General features: G+C 40.7%; 1 protein-coding gene and 1 long non-coding RNA gene across 2 annotated transcripts in view; one reads left to right on the top strand and one right to left on the bottom strand.

Moving 5' to 3' along the window:
• Positions 1-8,876: 8,876 nt before the first annotated feature.
• On the bottom strand, positions 8,877-11,504 carry LOC132088282 (uncharacterized). The gene has a single exon (XM_059496832.1). The coding sequence runs from the start codon at positions 11,502-11,504 to the stop codon at positions 8,877-8,879; it is 2,628 nt and encodes an 875-aa protein (XP_059352815.1).
• A 193-nt stretch (positions 11,505-11,697) lies between these two features.
• Positions 11,698-20,586, top strand: part of LOC132088283 (uncharacterized) — an 88,748-nt gene continuing 79,859 nt past the window's right edge. The window contains exon 1 of the long non-coding RNA XR_009421740.1: positions 11,698-11,708. This is a non-coding gene — a long non-coding RNA (uncharacterized LOC132088283). The remainder of the gene's footprint in view (positions 11,709-20,586) is intronic.

Genomic DNA, 20,586 nt, shown 5'->3' with positions numbered 1-20,586 from the left:
AAAATAGCCTACTTATTCCATATAAAACGCCCCATAAACCGTCAGGAAACCCCTAGGCGGCATTAGCGGGAAAGAAGCGGGAATTTAAATACCCTAAAAAACAAAAATAAATAAATAAATAAATAACTACCCTATCAGTAGATGGCGATAAGCAGATGCAACACGCATCGCTGTGTCATCAAGAATTTTTAATGAGCTAGAATTATGCGAAAAAACCCTTTATAACAAGACGTAATTTAATAATAATTTTATAACAAGATATAACTTTATAATAAGATAAGATAAAGTCCTTTTTCCCAATGGTCGCGCCTTATTCGCTACAAGCCTTTTCCCACATGAACATATACCTGCCGTATCTTCACCCTTGAATTTTCTTTCCCTCAACTAAGTTTACGACGGCGGCCATGATGGAAAATTCAACAAGAATATCGGAAACCCGAGTGCGACCCAGCGCTGAAAATTGGAACATGCCCGCGAATATTCAATATATTCGAGCCCAAGTCACTGATCATGAAAATGAATGGGCACTACAAATTCGACTAGTACAATGCGATGCTAGCAAAGCCAAACACAGAAGGGCCATTACAACTGCTCAATATAACGGATGGTTTGCAGTTTCACTGTTAAATTTACCTCAGTGCACAGAAAGACAAGCATTCGGAAAAACGGCTGTACTGATTCAATGCCAAGCCTTAAATGTGACATTTGAGACTATGCTGACATCTTGCGGACCGCATCACAAGTTTAATCTCGACGGATGGGTGTTGTGAAATATTCCCTTTGCTATCGGACTAATGGATTTGTTAATTTTAATGACAAACCTTATGCATTTCGTAATAACACGTGGACACAAATTGGAGCAATATTGTGTTACAAGAGCAGACGCTTGCGCATTATTTCCGTTATAAAAATGTTGAATTTTTCGACTACGAACATCAAAGCAACCTGGCATGAAGCGACAATCTGCTAAATCACATGAATATTATGGCCGATATAGCCGCCGTGATAAGCGAACCACCACCTGAGTTCACATTATGTTACATTACCAAGAAATAGTTTTTCTTCGGCATTTTATATCTGTTAGTGCTACTCTTCTTACGCATATGCTATAGTTGCGGTTTCCTTACCCTCATCTGGGTCGTATGCTGGCGCCCCACCGGCGACTCAAGACCAGCAGCTTCAGAATCTGTTCCAATGCATCAACTCTGATTACGGGATGTAATATCACACCGCCGGGAGTGATGTAACGAAGCTGAATATATTCCTTTATTAACTTCTTCTGCTCTGCTTCCTTAGTAACATTCAAGTCTAGACATGAAAGTTGCAACACCATGTACGCAGCTCGGCTGACCAAAATGAATATCTGCTAGCTGATTCATGCAGACGATACGTCATCAACATCACGCCATGTTGGACGCGTCTTCTGATTGGCTGCAGGCGTGAGACTTTATTACAAGCACATCCAAATCACGCCACTTTGCAATATGCGAAGTTCCATGATGAACCCAGCAACTGAGCAAGGTTAGACAAAAACTTGCAGCCGAGTAAAGTAGTTGCCTCGAGGCATCCCTGTATACTTCTGCTAGCAGTATTGTGTAGTGAACCTTTTGTTTCCCGATTGTTTCTTTCCTTTTCAATGTTCTCTTGTCTTTTACACCTTTGTGTCTTAGCCTAGAATAATACATTCATCATTGTTAGTGAACGTCTCTGAGTTCGCCATTTATTTCTGGTTTTAAACACGTAGAGTCATCCTCCCCACGGGGAGAATGCTTTACAAAAGTGAAACATGTAGCGTGCCTATAAATCTTAGAACGCAGTCAACGTATTAGCAAACTCAAAGAGATAAAGGCTAATTCTGTGAAAGCGCACAATCATTCTATTACAAATTTTATTCATTAAAAAAAAATACTGAGCATCATTTTCGTTGAAAGCATTCCCTTTAGCAAACCTTAATCGATTGTTTGGAAGGTGAAAATGGAACGGTAACACAAAACTGTAAAGTTTCTAACTCCCGTGTATTTTCAGTGAGTTGCTAAAACAACTCGGAATTGCATGGAACAAGCATGCGTTATTTATACCAAAACAAGACACAAATTTAAAGGAAAAAAGGGAGGGATTACAATCACTTTTACTTCTTAAATGCTTGAGGGGTGCAGAAGGCGGGGCTTCCTTTTGCTAGCCTTTGGCCCCGTTACAAAACCTTGTGACACAATCAGTTTTTCTAATAAAATATCATGGATCTGTTCCCAGATGTTTAGAAAAATGCCCCCAATTTGGAAATACAGAGAATTGTCCTGTTTAATATGTAACATTGTTGCCTCCCCTCCAAAACTTTGAACACAGTCAGGATTAAAAAAAGACCATTTAACTTGAATAAATGTTGTACGCAGTCAAGCATTTTCCAGCATGTCATGTCAAGATGTCAAACCTTTATGAACAATTTACTTTTAAAAAATTAAATGGACTGCTTTGAAGTTTAAAATTGGAATGGCCCCTAAAATCCTGAAACAGTCAACCTTCCTGCTACCAAAATCAAAGTTCTGTAAAATGTTGGAAACACAACCATTGCAATGCACAAGTTAATCAGATTTTGTGGGATTTTGATGAAAACACACTGTTTTTTTGTAAACATAGACAACGGTCATGTGGCTGCCGCCACGCCATCTAGCGCTCGTAGTAGAAATACGCACCAACCAGCCGAGATGGCGTGGACGAGCTAGCGTTCCTTTTAATCCACGATTCGTCCCATGGTATTCAGTCTCATTTTCAACTCTCGAGCAAGCAAAACCTCGCTCTGGCTGCCTATTCCAAAGTGCATCTAAAAACTCAGATTCTAGTGTATACGCCTATTTTGTGAAAGTCGAACAATAAATAAAGTGAAAGGATCCGTAATTTATCGAAGTCCATTTTTTTACCAAATTATCAATGCATATTGAATAAGAGCTGAAGTGGAAGTGCATAGCCCATTCACCTGTTACGGGTTGAAAAAAATTAACACTGTTGATTAAGGGTGTGGTTCTTGCTGAATGCCAATATCTGCAGGTTTGATGAGGTACGTGTTGAGAAATAGATGTTGAAAGCTTTAAGTCAAACATGTCTTGTTAAGCTTTAGGTAAAACAATATGTCTCAATTGCGGTGCACCTATGAGGTGACATTGCTATTAGTTGGTCAGATAAAAGCAAAAGAAATTTGTGATTGAGATGCAGTCACGGTCTTTCTGTAAATGTAAACGAAAGCCAGTAAGCCAACGAAAGCATCAGCACAATTAAAATAAGAACTGAAGTAGAAATAGAGAGCCCATTCACCTGGGTGGTCTTGAAACAGTTCTACTCATTTAACTTGAGGGTGTTGGAACTTGTGGAACGCTTATATCTGTAAATGAGTAATAGAAATTTGAGTGTGGGATGTTACCTGTTTAAATGGGCAGGAATAGAATAATTTTTTCTTCTGCGATGCATCCACTGTCTGTCTTTTGGGCGAACTGAGAGACGATAAACAAGCTACTCTCCAGTGAAAAATCCATTGTTCGAATGAAAATTACGTTTAAAAACAAAAATGGATTTTTGAAAAAAATATGATATATAATATTTTATATGGTAAGAAATCGCTTACCCCAATAAAAATATAACGGCCGGACTTTTTGTATACGTCACAGTGGCAGAATTTTGTCTGACGTCAATGTGATATTGGAAACAGGTTGGTAAAGGGCGGAATGTGGTGATTGGGAAGGACTAATTAAGAGGAAAACTGGAAACGAAATTGACATTGAATACACGTATATTTGATGCTGTATAGATTTACTTCATGTAAGTAAGGTATCACACTATAGTGACAATGAATACACATATGTTTGATCCTGTTTGAATGTTGTTCATGAAGCTCATTGTATCACACTATATTCACATTGAATGCACGTATATTTGATCCTGTTTGAATATAGTTCACGAAACTTATAGCACTAGATTCACATTGAATACACGTCAAAAAGCCGTCTGTTTACTCTGTTCAATAGACGATTCTTAGTACGATTTTTTTTAACGCGTTACATTTGTACTGTGAACAAAGAGACCGTCTTATTACGGCATAACCATTTTACAACATGTACACATTTAGTATGTTTATTAAGGTCCAGTGGAAACCGCCAATCGAAGCGGGAGACTTTAGGATTAGACTTAAGAATAGAGCTCGTTTTCAACCGTCTTCTTCCATTTATTACGGAATAACATTTTTTAATTTAACTATTCGCTATAAGTTAATGCAAGTTAAAAAATTAAGCTTTCATGCCAATTTCTGCCACATTAACTACTCAGTTGACTACAGTCTTCCGGAGGTAATACACTTAATCAGCTTATACCTTGGTAACCAAGGACTCTGGATTCTAAAAATTGTGATTTTTTATTCTGGTGCGGATTCTTTAATTTTTTATTCTTGATTCTTATTCTGAACTAAAATTCTTGGACTATTTAGACTTTTTATTCTGTGAGACATTGAAAGTGTTATTCTATTCGGGTTTGGTTCCAATCCGATTTCAAACTGAGTCGGCCGATCGCTGTATATAACACTTAAAACCATTACAAATATTAAGCTCAAGTTCCTTTTTCTCCTCTGTAAACTTGCCTTAATTTTCTTTGATTTCTCAACCATACCTTCCTAATCTCTTCCGTGGCAGATAGTATTCCACCAGAGAAATACAGTTGTTTTTTTCAGCGATATGAAACTTACCCATGTTTAACATGCAGGAAATGCTGCTGTTCCTTTTATTAGCAATGTTCTTCTCCATTGCACTGACGTTCCGTACAATTTTTTGCAACAACGTGAATCATTTTGCAAACACCATTTGCGAAGAATGGTTGAATGGTTTGAATTCTCAAGTGAATGGATCCAAGGTTCTGGTGTGCAAATCGACTGAGGTTATTATCTGCTTACGGAAGAACCATAGAGCTTGATGAACCCCATGCATAAAAGGGCGGTGCCATAATGCTACTAGGAAACTACACGGACGTTAGTTGCAGCGACCACAGTTAGGTGTCGCAATATAGATGACGGAACAGAAGCGGCAGCTGGCACGACAGGCCGTTGAAGTAACTGGTTAGAGATGTAAAACTGCTAGTGAATGTTGGCAGTAGAAGCAGTTGTGGACCAGCATACGTACGTTTGTTGATAAGCGACTTGCGCCGTGCTTGACGCCTGGGTTGATGCTACTGGAGCTAAACTCCGCTAGCTGGAGCTAGCTCTATGGTACAGCCATAGAATATCAGACAGTATTATCCATCACGAACAGGGGAGCCGTTACAATATCCAGATTTGCTGCACATAATGTGTTTTTTTTTCCGTGAGCGAAATTCAATCGAGAACATTGGACGGCTTGCGTTAAGTAAGAGCATTGAATGTTCTAGCCGCGAGCTCGCAGATTTGGTTAAGAACTCCACCAGAAATTGATGGTATAATGATTGGTTTCGGTGTCGAAGCTGTTCGGAATAGACATTGATGAGTAACACTGATTCAAGGTTCTCATTGTCGCGTTTAATTGTTTTGCACGCATCCGAGTATTGTAGATAATGGAAAGGTGAGGTTGCTTCAGTACCCAACACCCACCCCCTCCCCCAAACAAACGACGATTCGAAACGCATGAAGAAATACGGTCAGATGCATTTACGAAAGACATTAAATGCATATGTACTAACAAGCTTAAAGGTAGTTCAGTGAATGAAAAAACGCAAAAGGTTCGTATTGCAAGGATAAACCGACTAATTTTTTTTAAACAATATTTCTGCGTCCGATCGAGTACACGGACGTTAAAATTGAACATTCAGCTTTGTTGCCTTTATCTCTTAATGGTTGGTTTATTTGGACCTAAATTCGTTGCTCTGAATGACCCATTTTATAATTCATTATCTTAATGGTCAAGCCAGCTTCCTATCGTTTGACTTTATAGTTTTTTTTTATACTGTCTGACCTCATCTTACTTAAACGTTGCTCTCTCTTTTGCCTATAAAAGAAGCAAATCTTCAAGGTGAAAGGAAACAGTCGGGAAGTCAGAGTCAGTAAGGCAGTCTGCTGGCAATCTGCTAAAAGTCTTCTTCCGCCTCTTCTCTCAGTCTCTTACCCTTTATTTCCCTCATTGACGTTGCATCCCTTCTAATGTGTTGGTTCTAAGCTGAAATAAACACTCAGCTCAAAGCCGAAACAAACGTACCGAATTGTTTCAGTATTGATATTCGAAGAATCGAGCATGTAGGTCGTATTGGTTTTCGGCCGCGTTCTTCAGATGTCCAACGGTCAGTGCTTTTCACATTTGGTTAGCATAATGGCAGTTCAGGAGAGTCTTTGCTTGGACTTCTACAGTGGACAATAAGCAGACTCAAGCTTGACAGCCTTTTCATTTCCACTCCATAAATATTCGAGCATTTTTAATCGCTCAAATTTCTGCTTCATTTGTATCCTTTTGGTAGAAATGGGATTGTTACTGGGTTTTATTGTATTTTTTCTTGTGTTTTGAAATACCTAAGTAAAATAAGTAAGTAAGTAAATAAGTAAGTAAGTAAATAAGCATAAGGCTTTTTCATCGCAGGGTGAATGACTATGGAATTCCGACAAATTGTAAAATGAAACTCAATAACGCTGAATATATTTTTTTAATTTTTACATAAGGGATGAGGTATATTTGGCGCCCTCATCAAAACGACTAGTTCAGAAACATTTCACCTAGATGACGAGAAATAGTCTTTGGCATTTCATATTAAGTCAGATGACAAATGCCTCGCCACTACATGCCACCACAAAACTAAATTTTCCATAGAGATAGAAAATGAACATCTATTCTTCTCGAATCTCCTTGGCGACAACCGTGAGGATTCAGACCATGAACCTTCTCAGTGACCGCTTACAGACATGTCAAACACAAGTAAAAATGCTACAGCGACTGCCCTTGGCCACATTTTTTATACACAAGCTGGTTTGGTTGCACGTGCACAATTTTTTGCGATGAATCATGAGAACAAAATATGACACTATGTAAGTCGTGAAGAATACGCAGTGAGAATCAGTATGTACTAAAAGAGCTTTAAAAATTTTAGCTGCTCAATACAACGGAGGGCTTTTAGCTAGTATCCTTTAATTTCCCGAATTTCCCGAGTTTCCCGAAACCAGAAATGCCGTCCGATTATTTCTTGGTTGATTTTGGGCCCCCGTCGATAATTGCAAATTATCAGAGGGATCGCGAAGCGATCCCGATAGATAATTAGAATTGTGTAAGAAAATAAATGAAGAGACGACCCTAAGGGTGTAGACACATTTATTTTAGCTAAACGTCAAAGAGAAAAAGAAAAAACAAAAGAAAATCCAAAGAAAAGGGAAAACTCCCCCTTTTTTTTTTTTTCTTTCTCCCTTTTCCCCCTGCACGCGGCCTAAGCCGCCCATACACCTCAGACATATTTGCTACACGTCTAAAGTGACAACATTTGACAAGATAAACAGAACAAACTATAAAGGATGATACTTCAAACATAATAAATGCCGTACGAAAAAGGACAAACCAAGAACGCAGAGATCAAAAAACCCTCCACAGAGAAAAAAACCTGAATTTTCCAGGAGTAAAAATAACTCTGTTGGGGAAAAAATTGTGAGGGAAACAAGGAAAAAAACTGAACACAAGGGTTAGAGATAGTCCATCTCTTTCTTTTCTCATCCGCTCGCGACTGCCGACACTCCAGCGGGTAGAAACAAAACCCCTTTTGGCTAGTCGCCTTGGCCAAAACCATCCGTCCTTCCGTCGTCGATTCGCGGTCTCTTACTAGCTCTGGCTGGTTGAACCCTGGTCCGACGGAGTGTAGAATATAAACAAAGGTAGCCCAAAACACAAATTACGGACCATGTAACTAAATAAATGAAAAGGATCACGAAATCAGGGTGGGCTGGCGGGTAGACGTACCCTTAGGGTTGTCTCTTCATTTATTTTCTTACACAATTCTAATTATCTATCGGGATCGCTTCGCGATCCTTCTGATAATTTGCAATTGTGTAGCGAAAAACATTTCGCTAGACCTAAGGGTGACTTTAAAGGCCTACCTAAGTTACATTTGTGTTTCAAGATTCACTGTGCCGACCGACGGTCCTGCACTCCTCCTGTAGAAACGGGCGAACGTAGATTCTCTAGACCACTGCCCTGCTCGCAAAAGTGCATCCACGGCGACGCCGTTACGCACTGCTTTAGACGCCGCAGCGCCTCTTGTAGAGTGCGCCCCAAAAATCGCTGTGTTAATTCCCGCCAATCTTAGAAAGGACTTAATCCATCTTCCGATAGTGTTGGCAGATACGGGCACGTGTGGTGCTATAAGACCAATAAAAACTCTGCCACTATTGGCCTCGTTTCTAAAAACCTGAGTGCGTTCGATGATACTTCGCAAAGCTCGCACCGGACATAGTTTCTCGTCTGGGCAGGCTCTCGCTTTCGCCGACTGAAGAGGCCCAATGCGTTGAGTTTTCCTTAAGGACACTAAGGAAAACCTAACATCCACGTTCGAAAAAACAATCGAACTCAGGCTAATCGCGGAGATTTCCGACACTCGCATCAGGGTCGCTAAAGCTAACAAGGTGACCGTCTTGTAGGCAAGAACTGACAGCGGCAAACACTGGTTCTCTTCTAGCGATGAAACGAAAGTGAAAATTTGGTCAGGATCCCACATCGCGTTATATTTAGGCCTAGGCGGATTCTGGTTGTAGCAACCCTTTAACAGCTCGACCACCAGCGAATGCTTCCCCAATGACGATCCTTCCGCGCTATCCAAAGTTTTCGACAGCATGGAGCGGTGAATATTTATGGTGCTATAAGACTTGCCCGAGGCATGCAAGTCTGTCAGGAACTCCAGAACGTTCTTCATGCCGTTTGACAAGGGATCCTGATGCCGCCCCACGCACCAATCCACCCAATTTCGCCACGCCGACTCATAGGCTGCGTTTGCATTGAGACGGCGTCCCGCCAAGAGTAGCTCGACCAGCTGCGGCGAAAAGCCTCGCCCTTCAAAGCCACGCCGGATAGTTTCCAAGCGGCTAGGTGTAGCGCGCCGGTCGTCAGCAGCGGATGTGTTTCTTCCAAGGCGGATGTTAGTAATGTGGGGCTCGGATGAAGCAAGCGTGGGACTTCGCACGCCAGTTCCAGCAAAAGTGGAAACCAGGGTTGACCAGTCCAAACTGGGCAAATAAAAACCACTGTAGCTTGTTCTCGCCTAATTTTCTCCAGGCACTTGAAAATTAAACAAAAAGGTGGGAACACGTACCCCGACAACCCACCCCAATTCAAAGCGAAAGCATTGGTTGCCATTGCCTCTGGCTGAGGTCTCCATGAAACGAATGACGCCAATTGCGCATTCCAAGGAGCGGCAAACAAGTCTACGTCCGTCGGCCAAACGTTATTAATGCACGAAAAAACCGTCGGACACAGCCTCCAATCACTTGCGTCTGCCGAGCGCGATTCCTCATCCGCCTCCCCGTTGAGCTTGCCCGCCAAGTGCACCGCTTCAACGGCAACTCCACGCTCCTCACACCAATCCGTCAATAACTTCGAGGTAACCGAAAGCGCTATCGATTTTGTACCTCCGCAATTGTTTATATACGCTACGGCCGTTGTGTTGTCCAGAAAAATGCGAATGGCTATATCCCTTGACGCCGCCGTAAACGATTGAATAGCATAGAACGCCCCGATAAGCTCCAGCTCGTTTATATGCTTCGAAGTGTCAGATAGAGTCCAAGGACCCCCTGTCCTTACGCCATTGCAACATGCCCCCCCCCAGCCAGAAAGCGACGCATCCGCACAAATCTCTAAGTCAGGCACTTTTGGGAAAAACAACCTGTCTTTCGACGCGTCTAAGTTGCAGACCCACCACTTTAAATCCACTCGAGCCCCCTCAGACAAGATACAGCTCGCATTCAAGTTGAAAGCGAATTCCTTGGCCTGCTCAATATAAAAACGTTGCATGCTTCGATAATGTGATTGAGCAAAAGGGATCGACGGAATAGCCCAAGTAAAGTTCCCGAGAATAGAAGCAATCTCCCTGAGGGAAATTCTGTTTTTGTCTAACGCCGCTTGACACATGGCCTTTACCGATAAAACCTTTTTAGCTGGTAGCGCAAACGACATACGCTTAGAGTTAACCATTAAAGCCAAATATTCTAAGATTTGAGTGGGTTTAAGCACCGACTTTGACCAGTTCAGCAGAAAACCTAGGCTTTGAATTAGTCCCACTACTCTTTCAATGTCCGTACGAAGGCCTTCCTTTGATGCATTCATGATCAGAATGTCATCTAGATAGACTACTAGCCTAATACCCTCTCTACGCAACACGGCCATAACCACCTTAAGAAGCTTGGTGAACACTCTAGGAGCCGGTGCAAGCCCAAAAGCTAAACAAGAAAACTGGAAAACACGACCTCTCCATAAGAAGCGCAAAAACTTATGGAAATCAGGGTGGACCGGAACAGTCAAATAAGCGTCCTCCAAATCCAGCTTGACCATCCAGTCTCCCTCCCGCAGCAAAAAACGCACCGCTTCCAAGTTTTCCATCTTAAAGTGTTCGTATTGAATACACGTATTCAAGGGTTTCAAATTGACTATTGGTCGAAACAGTCCCTTAGATTTTTTGGGGGCAGCAAAAAAGGAATGCACACAACCCTCGGAATTATCAACCACTTCCACGATCGCTCGCTTCCTGATCAAGTCCCGAACCTCCTTGTCGCACACCATTGCCATCCGCTCCGACATAGAAACCGGAGGAGGAAGACCCCCTTGAATTGGTTCCGAAACTAAATCAATTTCAAAACCCCTCGAAACCGTTTGAAGAACCCAAACGTCGTTGGTAATTCGTTTCCAGTTCTTGGCAAAAAATTTCAAACGCCCCCCGACATGAAAATGGTGGGGAACCGAAGAGAAAGGGATGATATACCTCTGTCCTAGTGCCCAAGTGTTTCTCAATCCGGCTCGACCCCGTCCGTTCTGCGCCATGCGTCCACGTCCACGGCCACGTGCCGCACCCAGCGCTGGTCGCTGTGTCCTGGAAGAGACAAAAGCTGGACGCTCCATTGCTACTCGTCTGGCACGTGGTGTCGACCGTTGCGTCGTGGGTTGTCTAGCCGCAGCCACCAAACCGTCTCTCTGGGCCAGAGTAGCGTCTTGCTTAGCCTCCTTTAGCATCGCTGTCAAAAATTTATCAGTGAAAAGGAGCTCGCGGGCCTCCTTTCCAACTGAAAAAATGTCCGAGTCCGACAGCATAAATTCACCCTTGGGTTCCACCGCAGTGACAACCGCTTGTCTTCTTAGCCTGGTAACGTGGAGATAGGCTCGTCCCCATTGTTGTAAGGCAGCTTCCACTGCGTCTCTTACTTGGGTGTCGACCTCCCCCTCACCGAGAGCGGAGAGGCGAGCAAACAGGCTTATCAACGGGGGAGCCACATCCATAATTTTAAGCTGCGTCGTCACCAAAATGTCCTCGGTAGTGCTGACCGACTTCATCACCTCCTTCTCTCTGGCTCGGCGCTGCATATAGCCGTCGAGTCTGGGCGGCTAAAGAGAGAAGTCGGAATCTTCGAACGATAAGGGGAACCGTCTAGAAATCGCCTTGGATGCCTCCCCTGTCAATGGCTTTAACAAAAAAGAGGTAAGATCGTCACAAATAGCCTGTGATACCACGATGGGAGACTGAACATCTTCCGATCTGTTCGGTAGACTCCCTTCATCCATAGAAGACGTAGGGCGTGAACTAACGGAGCTCGGTAACCAAGGTCGGCCTCGTTGTCCATCCAAAGCTTCGTCGTCTTCTAGCTGATCTTCACCAAACCCCGCCCGCTCCTCATGCGCTTGACTAGCGGTGGGGGACAAACTCGGTTGATGTGCCCGCTCTTCATATGGCCGACTGGACAGGCGTTCACTGCTATACGTCGGACGACTACTCACACGGCGCAAAGTGTCACTTGGTCGTTCTCGATCCTGTAGCCATTCCCTATCGCGCTGTAAGTCCAGCTCTCTTCGACGCTCCAACTCACGCTGGAGCTCCCAACTATGTCGCCGATCCAACTCGTGCTGCCGCTCTGTCTCCCAACGCTCCAACTCACGCTGGCGCACCCCGTCGCGGCTCCACACTGGTTGTCGTACTTCCCGGCCTGAGCGCTCTCACTCGGTTTCCCGGTGGAAACCCTCCCGGTTGCGAGAGGAAAAGCCCCGATCGAAAAAACCCTCACTCGGGTGACTATAACGCTGCTCGTTTCTTCCAGACGGTCCACAATCCACGTCCCAAACACTACGAAGCAACGGCGATCTATCACGCGGCACTTGAGCATGCTCCAAAACCCTTTTTTTCCCGATGGGCCCTATCCCGATCGTGCAAGCGTAACTCCCCTAACTCCTCTCTCGTCAAGAATCTGTTGGCTCTAGCATCCAGCGAACGGCCAGGCCGGCCGTTATCGTAACCACCTTGAGCCGACATCTTTACAGAACGAGAGCTAAAATATGTCTAGGTGTATGGGCGGCTTAGGCCGCGTGCAGGGGGAAAAGGGAGAAAGAAAAAAAAAAAAAAAGGGGGAGTTTTCCCTTTTCTTTGGATTTTCTTTTGTTTTTTCTTTTTCTCTTTGAAGTTTAGCTAAAATAAATGTGTCTACACCCTTAGGGTCTAGCGAAATGTTTTTCGCTACACAATTGGAAAAAAATAATTGGCGATCATTCGTCTGTTGAAAAAATTTGATTTTCGTTTAAATTTCTTACCGATTTTTTCCGATTGTTTTTAGACGCCTTCTAACAGAAAAAAAACATGCCGCTGTTTACATTGACACAATTTAACAATTTAAAAAAACCGTCTGCTACAAAAGCGACACAGCTATGAGTAAACCTCCATATAATTTCATCCACCGTTCATAGATATTACTAAAACAATCGAAAACAATCGCGTTTAAAAATTAAAAAAAAAATTTTTTAATCACCGATTTCGACTATTTGAAAATGATTTGATCGTCAATTAAAAATTTAATCGAAATTGTGATTACGACAGATCATGGCATGGCATGAACTTTCAATCACAGGGCGAAACTGTCGATTGAAGTAGGGTAAAGGTACAATAAAAATATTCACCATAGAAACGACGAGCTGCGAAACTTGATTCCAAAATTTTCCCACCACTACATTCTGCTAATTACAATAATGTTATTAGTAAATTAAAAAATTAAAAAATTCGTCTATTTCGTTTGACCGTTCAACAGAGGGAGGCGCAATTATTTTGCGCCGGTTGCGCCGAATTTCATAATAGGTTTTATTGATGGAATCCACTATTTACGTAAGGTTGTGCATTGAAGCCAAATATATAATCTTCGTCACATTCTCCCGCTTCACTTCTTTACTAAAAAAGCAAATCCAGACACAGTATTTGCAACATAATTTACGCAGCACGGGACGGGCTCGGAGTCAAGAAGTTACCTGAGTGTAATGGTTTGCCTCAAATCATCCTGTTGCTTTTGCCTTGATTAGTAGCATTGTGTAGTAAACTATACGTTTTATGTTAATGCTTATTCAGTTAGTGTTGACTTCCTTAAATCTAGCTTTTAGTCTTTTTCGGCAGTTCGATTATCATTCATCATTATTACTTATTCAAATCCCTAACTGTGTTTCGCCAACGTAAAATTGAGAGTATGGCGTTCGCTCTCACTTAGTTTTCCCTTTTTTTTTTCTTTTGCCTATTATTCACGTGTTACTGGTTCGAAAAGACTCTGGTAAATGGTAATAGCCATATTTAACTAACGAAGAGCAACTTAAGCAAATGTTGCATTGGCAGATCATTTAGGACAAAGAAACACACGAGAGCTGACCCCACATCCCGCCATTTTCATAGCCCTCTTCCATTTAATTGCATCCTTGTGTATGTACAGAAGGACAGAAGTAGTGTTCACGCAAGTGCAGGAAGTTACGGAAACCTGTCGTGGCGAATATGGCATTGCATTATTTTCGCAGTCTAATGGGGTAAGGCAAAGAGGTGTTAGATCGGGAACTTAATAAGTATGTTTCAATGTCCCGAATAAAGTACTATTTTTCAGTGGACACAGCTTACGTCGCAAAGAAATTGGCTCTTCTTGTATTCCCTTTCACGCATAGAGTAAGTTTTGTTAAAATAGTACAATTGTTGTACATAAATTGGAGATAAATAACGTAATTCATTCTCTTTGCATCTAGGGCTGGTTGGTCAAGTACAATCCGGACGAACCAGTCCAACCTCGATATGAACTGAATGCACCTGACCTCTACATACCTGCAATGGCTTTTGTCATATATTTGCTCATCGGCCGAATATCACTTGGCCTTCAAGAGCGTTTCAATCCTGAAGGATTAGGCAATCTGGCCAGCACAGCATTAATCTGGGCGCTTCTTGAAGTTTTCGTGTTAGGATGATGCTTGATGTTATGAATATTGAAAACGAAACTTAATTCATTTGACTCTCTGGCATCTTAATCTTACAAATACGTCGGGTATCAATTAATCAGTAATATTTAAACGTGTACTATTATTCTTCATATATATATATAATTTTTTTGTTTCAGAATGATTGTTGCTGTCGTAGTTAGCTTCATTATGCCATCAGCCTATCATTTAGCTCTCATACATTTTAGTGTACATTCTTTCCTCGAAGAAATGCCGTGAAAGTGGGGAGCCCATTGGATGTCTGCGCCACATTTATGTTTGTGTCGATAGTTACTGACCTACCGGCGGGTCGTTGGGGGGATTGAGTTCTATTGGGGCCTATCGGGGGTTTTTGCCTGGAAAGACACAACGCTGGGCTATGATCCAGACTACCGCAATTACTGCACGGCACCTTCACCATGCAGTGTTCGGTTCTATGAGACTTGCAGGTTTTTCAAAAGCCATTGCAGGTATGTAGAGGTCAGGTGCATTCCGTTCATATCGAGGTTAAACTGGTTCGTCCGGATTGTACTTGACCGACCTGCACTAAATGCAAAGAGAATGAATTACGTTATTAATCTCCAATTTATGTACAACAATTGTATTTTCAAAACGCCATCTTTGTGTAAAACATTTTAATTGTGTACCTTTTTTAAATAGGGGTAGGGCTGTTTTGGCGGAAAACCCCTATAAGTTGAGTTTGGTACTTTAAGTCTAGACATTTTTTTCTAATGCCCCAGGTGTTACGAAAAATATCTGGAAAAAGTAGTTTATACCCTTTTTTGTTTTACCCCCAACCCCCATGCCACAGGCTACTGGAGCACCTTTTTAGAGGTCTTCGACCAGCCCTTTTCAGAAACCACAAACCTGTGAAGAATTTTTTGAGTAAGCAAAAGTCTCTACAGAGACATCAATGATGTCAGACGCTAGAGGATGGAAGGATCTACGGCAGAACCTCAAAAGTCGTTTGATCAAGTTGCAAACCTTTCAGTGGTCTACCCGGATCAACAAGATCTTATAAAAGCGATGCATGAAGTCATTCAAGAAACGTTTGAGAAACTATTTGAACAAGGAAATCAATAGCAAGGAAAGCCAAGAGGGCCATTCAGACGTAAAGGACGCACAAGAAGCGATAAACCACAGTGTTACTACTGTAAGAAGCAGGACACATTGCCGGGAATTGTTTCAAAAATCCTGAATCTGAAAATTATAAGGGTCCACCAAAAGACGATGGAGCTGGGACAACCTTAAATGAAAAACCACCCTAGCAAATGGAAACAGGCTGGAGATGCGTTTCAGTTGAATCTTTCGTTTGGGTTTTGCGAATAAAACGCAGATTTCAGACGTTAATTATCTGCCAATAAATGCGCAGTTCTAACGGTTTCCAGACTAATTTTTGCAAGACGATATTAATGCTAGTTGTAAAAACCTTTCTCTTACTGATTTTAAACGTTTTTTCTACTTGGTTGCAGTACGATGGTACCGTTTAAATACGGTACATGAAAGATAAAGTAAATACGTACGTATTCCGTATGTAATTTAATTTTGTACTAGAACGAAATCAGTATAAAAATAAGATTCTATACCCAATTTCAGTAAAAGATGTATTAAATAATGAAACAGTAAATCACGTTTTACCAAGGAAACATTTTATTTTCCACGTTCCCCATCCATAAAACTTCCACGTTTTTGGAAAATGCTTATCGGAAAATGTTGAAACAAAGAAAAGCAATCAAAAATAAAAATGTTTACTTAGGCTGCTGTGGTTGATCCTACTGATGGTATCCGAAATGTTTGAATGGCTTCATCAAGATGATTAATCCGGATTTCTAAATTTGAGTACACGTCTTTATCTTTTTTTCCTTTAGACAGTCTGCAATGTCTTGAGGATTACCACTTCTTTCCGCTTCCGCTTTTAGTTCCGCAATTTTTTTGAATAGAGTTGACTTGAAGTCCTCGTCCGTTAATTGTTTTTCTTGGCGGTATTCATCTGCCAGTTTCTTTCTTGCTATTTGTAACAACTCGACAATATGAGATACCTCAATGGGCGCATGTTGTTTTTCCTTTAATTTCATTTTTACGGCCACTAAAAGGGAAAAAATAGTTTATTAATCAGTTTGAAAAATAGTGAAAATAACGGAAAAAATACCTCCAATTACTGCTAGGATGTTCGTCATTCCATTTATTCCAGGGCGTGGATCTTTCCTTCTTTCACCCGTCTTCCACTGCATTTCCTCGCAAAGCTGTTTCGATACGAGCATGGAAAATGATAAGCTGACAAAGACATTTTTGGTTTGGCTTCTTATCTTTAGTTCATTCATGCTATGGCAAAGGTAATGAACTGTACTGACTGACAATGAAATGTCAATGAAAGCGTCCTCTAAAGTAAGTAGAGCATCGAGGCTTTCGCATGGAATGTGTTTGATTGTTTCTTCCAAAACACTGCAATGGTAGCTATTAGCAGTTGTGTGAGGATTGTTGCTTTCATTGGTTGAACCCATATCAAGAATTTTTTGAACTAACGTTTCTAAATGTGTTAAGCGAGGAGCAACTTCACTACCTGCAGACTGAAAAATGTTTGTAAAGTAATAGGTAGTCATAAACAAAATAATTACAATAAGATAAAGAAGTTGTTTCTTAAAGCAACAGTTTGATCAACAATAATTGTTGAATACCGTTGTATGAAGATCCGTTGTTGTTTGATGGAGAAGCGTCGGATGATAAATAATTGCTGCACTCAGTAGGTGGGTATGAGTATCTTCTATCTGTACTGCTTCCAGGGTCATTAAACGCATTCCCTGAATTGACAATTGCATTGCGATTATTAAACGCATCACTGCTCTGGGAAGAACTCAGTGGTTGTTGAACATCTGTTTCTTTTGATTTAATGGGGAAAAAATTAGGATTTTTCCAAAAAAAAAAATAAAACCATTAACGCATACCAAGGCTTAATAAAGAAGATTCGGGGCTGTTGCAAATGTTGCTTCCGTCATCAAGGTTAGTTTGCGTTCCACTCACATTTCCATTGGCGATTGAAGCATCCGCAACAGCTTAATGAATATTAATAAGAATATCAATACTTCTTTGCTAAATAAGTAATATATATACCTCGATTCGAAGACGATGAAGAATTACGGATACCTTCTTCTCTATCTAGCGACAAAATACTTTCGGGTTTTTGTGACATATTTCCTTAGTTACATAAATTTATGAAGTCGTAATAGAAAAAGATTACTGTAACTGTTTTTCTTACCAACAGTAATGAATGATAGAGAATTAAATTGATCTCCATCGCCAACGGCTTGCTGGATGTTGTTAGATGAGTTATGAAACAACTGTGGAAACTTCTCTATTTCCTGATCAGTGGCATTACATTCCAATACTGCATGATCGTCATTGGCCATTTCGCTAGTAGTTTGATTGGTTTTAAATCTTTTCTCAGCATGAGATCTGGGAGTGTTGGTATCGTCTTCATCTGCTCCTTTCTCGTCCGTCTTCTATCTATATCGGGATCTGACAGTTGTGCTGGTGTAATACCACTGTACAATGCCTTCAGATCTGATTTCGCTTTCAAATAAGCGACTATTCAAATGAAATAAGTTAACTAATCTATAACCATTAGAACATAAAGCCTATGCATCAGCTAATTGTTAAACATAGCATAAAAATTTAATGTAAAAAATCTAAAATATTATACCTTTTCTGTTGTTTGGGTATATTACTTGCTTAGTGTCATACTCAAACCAATCTTTGGTAGGGAACTGATGTCACACAAACACCTTTAAGTCCCACTCACTGGGTCCTTTTCCACCAATAGTGTAGTCATTACCCGGGTACAATAAATATTTTCCATCCAATGAGATCCAAGTTGATGGGACCATTGATGTTATTGTAACCTTTTGGAAATCTTCACTTTGCTCTTTGGTGACAACCAACGTAAACAAATAATTGTTTGGATTTCTTTTCTGTGTGGAATGGGTTGATTCCCCTTGTCCCTCCGGTTTCCCAATTTGCTGATAAGTTCCTAGCCAAAAGCTCTACAAACGTACAACCGTTATACAAGAATAAAAACTAATTACTAATCCACTAAATGAAATAGCACATCTATTTTGTGCTTAAAATTACTTGGAATGGTGCATGATAGTTGTTTTCAACATTGGCTTTCGAACTTCCATCTGCCTTTCTCTTGCGACCTGTTGTTAATGGAGGCTTTGTTGGGAAATTCCTTGCCATTGTTGCTAATTTCAAATGTAACACTAGAAAACAACTAAATATTAGTTGAAATTAGAATGTTTGCAATGAAAATGTAAGGGTGGATGACGCGAGACGTTCTTTGTGTTATAATGGTCACATATTTTCAAGCATTACCATGTATGTAAGACAGTTTTTTCTTTTTCAGGGTGTTCGGTTATAACTTATTAATATTTACCTGTACCAGTCACTTAATCCTCAGATAAGTTTAAATCAGCACAAGATCGGAAACTATTAGCTATTTACAAAACAGGTAACTAAATACTCGTCGCTATGCCTGACGCTGTCACTCGATCACTTTCAGACTAACCTAGCTTCAAGCCACCACCGCTACGTTTGTCTATACAAGTTTTAGCTGTTATTGTTTTATTGTCGAATGACCTAATGTCATCTCGCTAAGCTATGAACTATTCTGTGGGAAAACAGTGTATCGAATACATACTTATTTGAGTGTTTACTGTAATGATGTTGTTTGCTTTAAAACAAAGAGTAATCTTAGAAGCAAAAGTAATGCTACAAATATTGGCGTAAATATAGCAAAATTACATTTTACATTTTTCTCATTTATTTAATTTTATTTTGGAATTTTGTTTATTGCTATTCATATACAAAAATGGCATCGGTTATAGAAACCTTTTTTGTTACACTGAATGTCCAAACCGAATACAAACACTAATCAGTTTTCATCACCAGCATGAGTGAATTCAACGTAGAGCTACAACCTGATGTGAATAAAATTTTAGTGGCTGGTGGATCCAAACTTAGAAAGAGTGATCATTCAGTAACTTCGAAACGCAAAAAAAAACTGGAAAACCATGCACTTGCTATTCTAAAGCGATGGAAAACTGAAGGCATTCCGGACACTGCGTCACATATTGTATACGATCACAAGTGCCGTGTTGTGTTACGTAGTTTTGGAATACGTCACAGTGCCGGTCAGGCTTTGCCCAACAATACTGCAGTGCAAAGGGTATCACTACATTATACATACTTTTTAAAGAGGGATAATTATGAAAAAAGACGTATAATGTGCTATTTTGTTGTTAAGAATGTGCATTCAGCTCCTACTGCAATCATTAATGAATCTGTACATCTAGTGTCAAATAGTAGTCCATCGAATGAGGTATGCAATTCATATATAAATCGAAATACAGCTATTGAAATAGCCTTACATACTTATTATTTTTAGAAATTCAACTCAAATTTACAAGAACAACAAGTAGTAAGAGAAAATGATGAATTATTTGTTGTTACAAAGGTAATATTTGCATTGTTAACGCACTAATTTATTCATTTCATACCTTGTTCTTTTCTTAGGACAGCTGTAAATCGAGTGACACTCTATATTTTATGAATGTTGCAAATGATCAGAATACTTCTTCTGTTGGGGAGTGTACATCAGAAGAAGAAAATGTTCGTGATATGTCTATTGATGAATACGCAAACACGGAAGCCACTTTTCATTCTATTGTAAGAAAATGTGATAAGGCTTCAATTACTTTAAAAGAAACACTACAGCATTGGGCGTGTTCTCCTGGTTGTGAACAGGCGCACGTAACCTTGCTACTCAAACTATTGAAGCATTTCAGTCCGGAGGCAAATTATTCAAGTTTGCCTGCCACTTGCGCTACGCTTCTTTGGTATGACAAAGCAAATTATGTTAGTTACGGCATAAGTGATTGCTCCCTAGAAAGTGAAAGAGACACGACATACACAGAATTCATCGCTGATCACCAATCGCGTCAGCAGAACATCTTTCAACTGTTACGATAACCAAATATCCAATAATGTTACATCGCAGCAGCAACAATTGACAAGTCGGCAAGCTCAACCATCATTAGACAAGACAGAAAAAATTTCATTCTTGTATAAACCCGCGATGTTTCCTGATTGTGGTGGGAAATAT

Source organism: Daphnia carinata, chromosome 9, assembly GCF_022539665.2.
Source record: "Daphnia carinata strain CSIRO-1 chromosome 9, CSIRO_AGI_Dcar_HiC_V3, whole genome shotgun sequence".
NCBI classification, from domain to species: domain Eukaryota; kingdom Metazoa; phylum Arthropoda; class Branchiopoda; order Diplostraca; family Daphniidae; genus Daphnia; species Daphnia carinata.
Note: the sequence above shows the minus strand (reverse complement) of the source record. Positions and strands in the feature narration are given on the sequence as shown.

Coding starts and splice junctions, on each gene's coding strand:
- LOC132088282 (XM_059496832.1), bottom strand. CDS start 11,504: ATGAAGTCGGTCAGCACTACCGAGGACATTTTGGTGACGACGCAGCTT.